The sequence below is a fragment of the Tubulanus polymorphus genome, chromosome 1 (genome assembly GCF_964204645.1).
Source record: "Tubulanus polymorphus chromosome 1, tnTubPoly1.2, whole genome shotgun sequence".
Taxonomy (NCBI): Eukaryota; Metazoa; Nemertea; class Palaeonemertea; order Tubulaniformes; family Tubulanidae; genus Tubulanus; species Tubulanus polymorphus.
Genome location: NC_134025.1, coordinates 1,592,090 through 1,603,861, shown reverse-complemented (window position 1 = coordinate 1,603,861; position 11,772 = coordinate 1,592,090). Strand labels below are relative to the sequence as shown.

At 34.8% G+C, this 11,772-nt stretch overlaps 1 protein-coding gene across 1 annotated transcript; it reads right to left on the bottom strand.

The window, feature by feature from the left end:
* Positions 1-2,379: 2,379 nt before the first annotated feature.
* LOC141915309 (uncharacterized) lies at positions 2,380-11,124 on the bottom strand. Its single transcript, XM_074806795.1, has 13 exons — positions 10,465-11,124; positions 10,028-10,142; positions 9,776-9,956; positions 9,583-9,693; positions 9,399-9,488; positions 9,238-9,304; positions 9,057-9,119; positions 8,888-8,968; positions 8,704-8,784; positions 8,551-8,616; positions 8,347-8,453; positions 7,954-8,185; positions 2,380-2,430 (listed from the first exon to the last, which is right to left on the bottom strand). The coding sequence occupies exons 2-13, from the start codon at positions 10,032-10,034 to the stop codon at positions 2,380-2,382; spliced, it is 1,137 nt and encodes a 378-aa protein (XP_074662896.1). The 5' UTR covers positions 10,035-10,142; positions 10,465-11,124.
* Between the last annotated feature and the right edge of the window lie 648 nt (positions 11,125-11,772).

Genomic DNA, 11,772 nt, shown 5'->3' with positions numbered 1-11,772 from the left:
AATTCCGAGCGGTTCGAATCCCACAATACGCCAAAATCACTACGGCCGCTCTGAGCGCACATCGCATTTCAACGTTGCCGTTTAATAATTGTAAAATAACTAATAATAGTTTAAGTTTTATAAGGGTTAGAAGTACATTGTATTTACTGCTAGTGTATGTATATATCATGTACGGTTGCGAGAAATCCCTGCCCTAGTTAAACAGTAAGTCCACTAAATCTTTAAATTTTAAGTTGTTTAATGAAACTATTATTGTTTTAAATTGTTAAAACTGCAAACTATGGTTGTCGAAGATGCACCTTCTTCACATCCTTTGAAATCCTAGATAGCATCGCTGTCGGCAAAGACCTTCAGGTCTGTCTTCAACGGCACATCGCTTTGGAACAAGCGACTACTGTGTTATCAAATCTGAACTAGGTAAAAAAATGTTCCCCAAAAATAAAGACAAGTAAACGGATTAATTTGAGGTTTGAATGTTTTTGTTTATTTGTTGGTTCAAATCGAACCCTCGTCATCCTGATCTCCATAAATCTAAGAAAAGTATTCGCACACTTAAAACAATAAAATACGAGCAATAAGCAATAACATCAGACTGGAGTAAGTAACTTTACTTAATTCACAGATACAATCCTACACAAAACAATAGCTATTCAGTGGCGGATCCACCCCTCTATTTTTACCGATGTAGCCGCAAATCTATGCGTTACTGAGTAAAAACCGAATGAAATCTTTCTATTAAGTAATGCTCAGAATGCACCTGCTTGCATCTATTTTTCCAAAAAATTTTTAGGAAGGGTCTTCGCGTTATCGGTGCTTGCTCTGGAATGGCTTACAGCCATCTGTTGTTGCTTTCATTTGCCCCCCCCCCCTTCAAAATGCTGGATCCGCCCCTGAGTGCAGACAAAATGATCGACAAAGACATACAGAACTCTAAAACAACAGTTAACAATTTAAGCAACGATAGACAAAACAGATAGCTGATTACTTTACAAACCTGTTGTCAGAACCTTAATTATTTTTACATGTACATACAGAGGACTGTTAACAATTCAACCAATGAAATTGCGATAGAGATACAGAACATACAGCTTTAACAGTAAACAATGCAACCAATGAAATTGCGATAGAGATACAGAACATACAGCTTTAACAGTAAACCATGCAACCAATGAATTGCGATTAACTAAGACCTACGAGCAATTATCAAGTTTGATAATTGCTCGTAGCTAAGACATACAGGACAAACAGGACTAACTTAATTGCGATAGACATACAGGACATACAGGATTAACAGTAGACAATTCAACCAACGAATTGCGATTAACTAAGACATACAGGACTAAACCACAGGACATACAGGACTAACAGTAGACAATTCAACAACCAATGAATTGCGATTAACTAAGACATACAGGACATACAGGACTAACTTAATTGCGATAGACATACAGGACTAACAGTAAACAATGCAACCAATGAATTGCGATCGCGATCACAAAGACATACAGGACAAAACCACAGGACATACAGGACTAACAGTAGACAATTCATTAACCAATGAATTGCGATTATTTAAGAAATACAGGACTAACTTAATTGCGATAGACATACAGGACATACAGGATTAACAGTAGACAATTCAACCAACGAATTGCGATTAACTAAGACATACAGGACTAAACCACAGGACATACAGGACTAACAGTAGACAATTCAACAACCAATGAATTGCGATTAACTAAGACATACAGGACATACAGGACTAACTTAATTGCGATAGACATACAGGACTAACAGTAAACAATGCAACCAATGAATTGCGATCGCGATCACAAAGACATACAGGACAAACAGGAATAAACCACAGTAAATTGCGATAAAAAAGACATACAGGACTAACTGCAGTAAATATATAGGGCCTTAGGAATGCAAAATTCATTCATTTTGTCATTTGTAAACATTCCACAACTTATTTCATTATGTCATTTCCAGTTTTCAAAGGGAATTTTCTTAACTTCAGATGCCTCGAGGACATAAACATATAGAAAGATCTGTCCCAAAAAAATGTCAAGTGTCTTTCATAGTGCAATGGGCCCTGGTTTCCACGTTTATATATCACATATAAAATTCTACAGAAACAATCAATGAATAAGTGAAAATTTACGAATAACAAACAAGACATTCAAGCAGTTGAGTAAGTTAAAATGGGACCAATCTATATATATTATATATGGATTATACAATTTAATCAGGGACAGCCTTGAACCGAGGTTGATGTGTCCATACACTCTCTTCATACACTCTCTGAACATGCATGTATGTATACTGCTGCCAATTGATGATAAGTCAAGGATGTTGAAGTTCTAGACATGGTCAGAATCATCCAGAGACATCGGCACGCATCACAATAACTGATGATTTTGCAGTAACCTGTAACATAAAAAATCAAGCGGTAATCTATTCACAAAATATATTTTCCTGAAAGAAAAAACCTGAAATAGAGCACTATAAACACCAGTGCATATACATCGCTTCTTAACCTTATATATAATCGAGTAAATATATAGGTGACTAAGTGACGGTCATTATAGGCTTCTACGTTCACCATGGGAAATGAAAATATTTCTAACGTCAGGGATTCATTCGAAACCCGATCAATAATATTCTATACAAACTATTTAGGAAATCGGGTCACAATGAAAACAAAACCACCTGATATGTTCAGGAGGAGCCTCATTGATTGGAGCACATTTCCAATGATACCATCTATGGCAATTATCACATTCAATTGAGAATGTGGACTTTTTCTTAGGATTAGCATTGCAGTTTTTGTGGCAGACAGGGCAGGTTTCAGCAACTAACCGAGAAGGGGTTTTTTCAACTTTTGATGACAAAAGATTATCTAGTTTCAATTTTGCTAGGTTTTGGAGGCCTGCATTTCCAGGTTGATCTATAAGAATTTCTAATTCTTTTTCAGAATTGGAATTATTGATTTCTGTAATAGGAGAACTGTTGAGATAATCATCTCTATTATTATAATCGATTACAATAGATTTTTTCTTATGATGATTATGTTCAATACGAATGTGCTTTTGAAGGAATGTTTCACTTGCATATGAATTAATAACCCCATCTGCCCAACAAATAGCACATGAGATAGGTTTCAAAGATGAATGAGAAGTGGATATGTGCCTATCTAGTTCCCTGCGACATGAACAAAGATATGGAGGATTTATTTTGTCTTTAATACAAAAGGAACAGACAATACTTTTTTCAAATAAAACAGACTTCGAGTCATTTTTAACAACTGGTATTGACTTAATATCTTTTGGTTTGGTATCTTTTGATTTTTTTGGTAAGGATGATTTATTCTGACTTAAAATATCTGCTGAAAATTCGATATCATTGCCAGGATCTGGATCAGTGGAGTCTATGGTTTCAATTTCTGATATTTTAGCTTTTTTACCTAGTTTGATAGCAGCATTTTCAACCATAGCAGAAAAGGATACACCTCTGTTAGCAGGTCTAATTATCTTTCGCCCTCCGTGTCTTGCATTCTCAGCATCTTTAGGCATTGTAACCTTAGGACAGTAAGGGTCTATCACTTCAAGTTCAGGAAGGTTTATGGCAACCTGATTGTCCTTGATTGGACCCTCAGCACGCCTATGAGCCATATTGTGAGGTTGTCGTTTGGCAGGTCGTCCGCTTATTAACTTAATTCCACAGTGGCTTTCATTATGTAAAATACTTAGAATGTGCCCTTTCCGAGCAGCATTGATATCATTCGAGCTAGCAATGTGGGAATGATCTTTTAACTTATCAATGAGGGTAGATGAAACAGAAATATTTTGTCGAGTAAAATTGTAAGTTGGCAGAGGCTCCACAATGTGGAATTTATATGCATCAATTAAAGCCTTCGTTGTGGTTATATTGTTTTTTTGGGCAAAACAGGCAAAAAGATGTTTGCAAAAATATGGTTGTCCAATCATTATAAAAGCTTCACAAGTACATATACCTAGTTTCAAATTGATTAAATGGCAATTACCATCTACGTATGAAAGACAATTTTCAGGAACGATTGTAATAACGTAATTGAATAAGATACGACTGGATATTGAATCTAAATTTCCTATGTACCTTCGGCATTTTTTTGAAATGTCATATGAATGTTCCTCGGATATTGATACTTTATCGGGGAATCTTTCTTCTAAAACATCAAGCTGATTGAATGTATATTGAGTATCACCATTGAAAAAATTATCATTATCTTCTAACCTATTTAAGTTCTTTCGTGAAGAACTCTTCACAACAAACCAATTAGTTTCTTCATCATATTTTAAAATCTCATTATTCTGTAATAAATCAAAGGCTCTTTTGCAACACTTTTCTATCTTTTCAAGGTGACGTATATTCTTAACTCGTTGGTCAAGTTGCTTAAATTGGAGATTGTTCATATTTGTCGCTTTGATCTCATCATTAAAAACATTTTCAAACAGTAATCGTACAAAAGATGATATCAGTTTATTTAGGTGTCCACTTAAGTAGACATCATCTATTTGTTTGAATTTGCGCTCAGTAATATTATCAGTTAATAGCAAAGGGTTATTTCTGTTAGATTGGTCTGACTGATAAATTGATTCAGCATTGAATGCATCAGACCAAATTTGGGAATTAAACCAATTCTTCTTTAGGTAATCAATAAATAATGTTTTTGTATCTTGCGACATAAGGTCTAAAGAAATATCATTCTCAATAAAACTAATAAATGAATTGGCTATATCAGTTCTAGAGGAAGCATCCCATGATCTCATAATGCATTTGAAACCAGTTTCTAGAGGCTTGCAAAATAAGCGAAGTTCTTGATTTTCATTCATGAAGCGACGAATACACTGCAGGACATGAAAATTACATAGTACTGATTTAAGATTATTGTCAGATGCTCCTTGCTTTAGACTTGCATCTTTATCATGTTGTACAAAAGGACAAAATCTAGATGTTGATGAACATGGCTTGATTCTGAAAAAACCATTGCCATCATTAAATATATAGAATTCAGATGGATGATTACATTTTTCGTCTTTACATGGTGTATTGGCTAGAACTAACTGGATGGTAGTTGCATGAGTAGCCCCCCCTTCATCACTACTAATTGATGCAGCAGCAATACGTCCTTCATTTTTGTTGTCTGCAAAAGTTACAAATGAAGTTTTGAATTTCCACGAATTGAAATCATGTTTCACGTCAATACCAATGACAGATTGTCCAAAGTTGGATAAATGTTCCAGAGAACGAGGATCAGAGAGAATAATGTGATAATTACGTTTGAGTGTGGCATCCCCTCGTTGAAATAAAAGGACAGATTCATAGTTACCCTCTAATAATTTTTCAGTATTTCTCCAATCAGAACTTAGAATAGGTATTTCGTCTTGAGATTTCATATGTAATTTTATCGAAGATTTATCAATATATTTCAATCTATTTGAAATTTGATCTAGGGTATGGTCATGACCGGCGCCATCATTTACATTTGATACATGAAGGTTATTGTGAGCATTGGTGGCAGAAAGAACCTTCATTGCTGTGGCTTTCATCATGACTCTATTTTCATCCCATCTATCTCTAGTAGATAAATTAGGTCGCTTTTTAATTTGTAAAGGAATATTGTCATGATATTGACCATTAAGTGGTTTGCTGAAGATTCTCCACTTGGATAAATCAGTACTAAATAATACAAGTTTTGTTGCCCAATAACACATAAAATGAGGGTGAATTAATTTTTTTGGCTCAAACTGCTGCCTTAACTTCACAGGACGATCACGTTTATTCTTCAGCTTATAGTTGTAACAGTTGGAACAAAGTGTTTCACCATCAGCATTTTTCCTCCATTTGTTAGACATGGTAATGGAGCAATGAATACATTGTTTATCATTTAAAACAACGTCAATTTGACATGAGGGACAATTAGTGATGTTACTGGACATATTCAACTTTGAAAGATAATATCCACATGATGATTTACAAACTGAAGACTTTGACGAACATTTTATGAGCATTTCTGCAGCCACAAATTGAGAAGTATCCTCAACAATTGGCTCAATAAATTCAAATTTATTATCTAATCTATGGGTTTGCCAATTCTTTTTTAATGTTAAGGAAGCTTTCATCGTTGTCTGGTTACCAACAAATGAAGGCCGCACATTCTTATGCAGACGAACTGTTTTTGTAAAATCAAAAGTGAATCTATCGAAATAATATTTTGTGTCAGCACCAGTCATTACTTCCCCATTTTCAACCCATTCATCACTAAGTGGATTCTGGTTGTTGAGGTATTTCTTGATAGTGTCAATGGCTACCTGGTCATTTGTACCTTGGTCTGTACAATGAAAACTTTTATACTTCGTCTTACTGCCAGTTGAATGAAAAGCAACTTCAAGATAATGCTTTCCTCTCCTGATGCGATGGGAGATAGTAGTTTTAGAACCATTAATATGGGAAGTTAATGGTTCAGCTGAATTTAGAGTTAATGAGGATTGAGGATTCAAAATTGAGGATGTAGATTCAGGTGTAGATTCATTATTCGAAATTGGTGTAGATTCAGGTGTAGATTTAATAGTCAAAATTGGTGCAGATTCACTATTCGAAATTGGTGTAGATTCATTAGTCAAAATTGGTGCAGATTCACTATTCGAAATTGGTGTTGATTCAGGTGTTGATTCATTAGTCAGAATTGGTGCAGATTCACTATTCGAAATTGGTGTTGATTCATTAGTCAAAATTGCTGCAGATTCATAATTCGAAATTGGTGTAGATTCAAGTGTTGATTCATTATTCAAAATTGGTGTAGATTTAGATTTGGCTGTAGTTAAGACTGATTTGCTTTTTTTAGGGGCAATATAAGAGTCTGACATCTTTAATTCAGAACTAGCTAGTGTATTATTTGACTCAGTTGATCGTTTATGTCTCTGTCTGCGAGATAATCGTGATATCTTAGAGAAAGTAGTACTATTAGCAGTAGGTTGAGATGACTTTGAGAAGAGTTGAGTAATATCAATTAGATGTTTCATAAGCCAATTAATCAATATCAATCTAACAAAATCAGAATAGTTAGAAATGTTCTTAAGATAAGATAATTCATTGGGAGATGAAAATACACTTGAAATATCCTTTTCATAATAGGTTGCAATGCAAGCACCAATTAATGTAGCAGGGCCACAGACAGATGAACATGATTGGAGTGGGTAATAACTAGTACAATTATTACTACATACATGCACTGAATTTTCAGTAACAAAATGAGGATCATGGAGGTGGATATAAACAGGATCAGGGCAATTCAAACCTTTCAAAACAGATCTTAAATGATTTTTAAATTCCCTTGGACAATCCCATGCTAGTGTATCAGCATAACACAGTTTGTTACTTTTTGGGTAAAAAACTGCTAGTGCATAATGATTGGCAACAACATGTCCATAAGAATTTAGAAATACGAAATCGTTTTGGGTGCCAACATGCAGGAAAAAAATTAGTTTATCACAACTTATGAGTGGATTAGGACCGAATCTTTTATATAAATTTGAAACATATTTCTTAGCATCAAATGTAAGTGGCATCATAAATGCATGAATATTACAGTACTGTTCATTTATCATAGATGCAAAAGCATTTAACACAGATCCTTCAAACCATTTTTGATTAGTCATCGTCTGAAGTTCTGATACAGATACGCTATTATTATTACCAACTGGAAATTGTTGAGAGGGTTTTAAGGAAAAGAGCATATTTGAAAATGCTTGAATCTGTTCCCAATCGACTGAATCAGTGGGGCTTAAAGGCTTACTATTTACCCAAAGATTCATGGCAAAAAGATCTTGTTGTTTGGTTTTAGCATAATGTAAGAAAAGAAACCTATTAATCTGATCAATAGAATAGCAGCCTGTATCGAGTCTCACATACATGTTCATCATCAGAATCATTCTCATCACTATCATCAATTATGATTGGTTCGATACCTCCACCACCTGTGATACTTAGCTGTTTTTTGTTTTCCATCCAGCTATCTTCCTGCATCTTTAATCTTTCTATCCTTTCTTTCGAACTATCTTCCTGCATCTTTTCTGCTTCCTCTATCGTTCCTTCCGAGAAATTGTCACAAGCCGCGTCCTTTCCTTCTTCCTCCATTGTCCGCCTGAAATACACATTATCAACTCACTTTTTTTAGACATATGAATAGATAGAGTATGAAATTACCCATATAGGCCTAACATAAAACATGGGTATCTCTGAGTCATTTGCATTAAGTCATTTAGATTTGTAGGTACTAAATTAATTGAATTATGTTGTACTTACATTTCAGTATGGTTTAAACTAACATGGTCTAGAAGATCTTTCCAATTGGTGAATTCAACTCCGCAAAAACATGTCGAGTCAGCAGGATCCGTCTGTGGATGAATAACCTAATGTGGAAGAGCACATTAATCTGTTTTTGCTTCAACATCTAAGCAAAAATAACAAAAATGAACCCGCATCTCGCAGAAAGGGCATCAAACTTACATGTTCCACTGACTTCCTTTTTCTGTTAAATCTTTTAGTATTGTGACAACTTCTATTGTAGCATCCCTGAATATGAAAACAAAGCTTTACAGCATAAATCATACCAATACCAATGAATTTCTATAATTTCATTTCGAGAAACATATTACTCACGTTCTTAGTCTGATAAAAAGGAGTAAATAATTGAGGCTTTAAACAAATAGCAACACCAGCCACATCAATTTTAGTCATGTACTGGAAAAAAAAGACAGATTTGTGCATGCACAGCCTTTAGGTAATTGTGAAATAAAAGTGACCAAACTAATATTAAATCATAAGTTCTTGAGATGATATGTACCTGGTCGAATGTGAAAAAGGCTCTTTGATCTTCACAACAGAATTGTTTCCTTGTATGATGCGCAACGTCAAAACTGCTATACTGGATTGAAGGATACAAAAAACTGTTAAAATATATCTAACTTTATAAAGATAAATCACGTACAAATCACTTAGGAAAACAACTTTACCACTATTGTTGAATCATCCCATGCTCTTGCTTGATCATCCTTCAATTTGTTTTTTGCTATCAGCTATCAATATGATTCATTAATTCAATGCAAGGATTTTGAATAAAGTGGTTTCGTATTCAAGTTATAAAAACTAATTGCAAATCATTCATTTTCTAGGATATCAATGCTAAATGATTACCTTTCGTCGATGGACTGCTCTACTTCTTTGCATCTTTTCAATCTCATATGGAAAGTATTGAGGGCACCTGATTAAGAATCATTCATTATTTCCAGTACAATCATAAAATTTATGTAGTTTGCATACCTGGTAATTGGATAAAATAATGCAATTCTACGTACATTTCATCTTCATTTTTCAATAGCAGTAGTTCCATTATCCTGTTATTTATGAACTGATTTCCCTTACGGCTGGGGTGTAACAAGTCAGTCCTAGATCACAAAATTTAGAAAAAAACAAGTTAGTTTAAATCGCGAAAAAATGCACATAACCTACTGGGCTTATTAAAATTAAACGATTACTTACGGTGAAAGGAGATCTCTTGAGAAGTGAAAATCAACGAACTTTACACCAAGTGTAAAGCATTCGCGGTGCAGCATTTCATTGTAATGAAATATTTTTGTGTCAGCATCGAAACTTTAAAAAAGAAAGAAATTTAAAAATCATTACATCGATCATAAATATAGTACTTCAAGAAAAATCTATTCTTGATACTTACTCATCACATCGAGGAAAAAGAGCTGGTACAATGATGGTCCCAGTACATTTATAGAGCAACAATCGAATTAATTCAACGTGTCTTCGCAGAACAATCTCAAGCGGGACATCACGCGTCATATTATTTGTTCCAACATGGACGATTAGTTGTTCCACATTCAGCATCTTCACCTTTTTCAATTCTGTAATATACAACTAATCAGTAACCCAATGAAAATGAACAATATAAATCAGTACTGAACCGAGAAATTACCTTCCATCAATGTTTCAATGGTTCCTCCGGGGCACACGATCCTTGTCCATTCAAATAAGCCTACACCATCTAGCCCAGCATACTTTAAAATGCTGTCTGCTACGAGACCAATACGCTACAAAAAAGATTATTTGTCAGTCTCAGGCCAATATCACAGGGAGGTGTGAGAGAGCACACTGGTTACTGTAAGACCCTACTACATGCAAAAGAAGTGACACATATATGTATATCAATGTGATAGAATTGATTGAAAAAATTGTGCATAATAGTAGCTAGTGCCCAAAAATAGAACACAGTGTTATTGAAGTGAAAATTTCTAAAATCCTCTGAAGCGGTGCTTATTTGGTAGCTACATGGGTATTCTAATTGAATAAGCATAAAGATAAGCGTGCACACACAGTAGCCTATGCATAAACAAGGGCCAGTTTCACCTTCACCTAAAAGTCCTGCAGTGTGAAGACTAACTTGTTCACCTAAACCACCTCTACCAGGCTGTGGAAGGCCTAACATCAGGCACTAAATTAAAAGATTCCTCTAAATCAAATTATCTATAAACATCCTCTTAATTGCAGGCAGACTGATTCAGGGAGGGGTGCAGCCCAAAATAGGGCATACATATCAGTATCATATATAATTAAAAATCAAAAGGGCACCAGATCATCAGAAAACATAATACCTATATTTTGGAAGTAGGCCTACAGAGAACATGTTTTGGAATATAAGCTTTTTAAAAATACTTGTTGATATTTTTAATTTTTCCTTTAAATTTCATTGCGACTTAAAAGTTTTAAGGGGTGTACACCCCTGTATACTCTCCTGATCTGCCCCTGAATTGCCACTTAACAAAATTTCTCAGCTTAATTGTTGGCTAACTAGCTCAGTGAAACTGGGACCAGACCTAATGCATACACCCTCAGTGGCCAGGGCCAGGATTAAACAGTTAGGCTACGTATATAAATAAAGGAATGAAAAGTACTTATCCTGAAATTGGTTAGGCTATCTATCTGCAACAAGAAATACATTTTCATTGACTCTGAATACAGGGAACTACCATTCTTCTGTTTCGAGGCCTTAAAATTTATTGTTTATTTTTTGTTGCTGGATTTGGAATGGTTGTTGGAATATTTAAGGCCTAATGTCTATTTATTAATGGATGAGACCTGTTTTTCTTGGATATTTTGCTTAATTTTTGGGGTACATACCTCATTTATGTCTTAACAGAATGCCAAAAATCGCGGACAACAACTGAATATCCGATATATTTCCAGTTCAGTACCAATTAGATGGATTGGCAAAAAGACTCCTTAAGTCCAATTGAATGAGAGAGAAAATCCTCCATTTTGTGAAATTTCTTGAATTTTTACATTGTCACCATGCCTACGAAATGAAGTTATTTTTCTTGTGGGGTCTCAACAACTAAATCAGGGTGGCGTAGGCATGGTAACAATGTTCAAATCCAAGAAACTTGACAAAATGGAGGATTTTCTCTCTCATTCAACTGGACTTAAGGAGTCTTTTTGCCAATCCATCTAATTGGTACAGAACTGGAAATATATCGGATATTCAGTTGTTGTCCGCGATTTTTGGCATTCTGTTAAGACATAAATGAGGTATGTACCCCAAAAAGTAAGCAAAATATCCCAGAAAAACAGGTCTCATCAATTAATAAATAGACATTAGTAGGTGGTGACTGTGTACGGGCAACATAGGCCTATACCCAGTGGCATGGCAATGGCATGCCACTG

Coding starts and splice junctions, on each gene's coding strand:
- LOC141915309 (XM_074806795.1), bottom strand. Junction 9,694..9,775: donor CTTTTTCCTCGATGTGATGA/GTAAGTATCAAG, acceptor TCTTTTTTAAAG/TTTCGATGCTGACACAAAAA. Junction 8,785..8,887: donor CCTTTTTCACATTCGACCAG/GTACATATCATC, acceptor TTTTTTTTCCAG/TACATGACTAAAATTGATGT.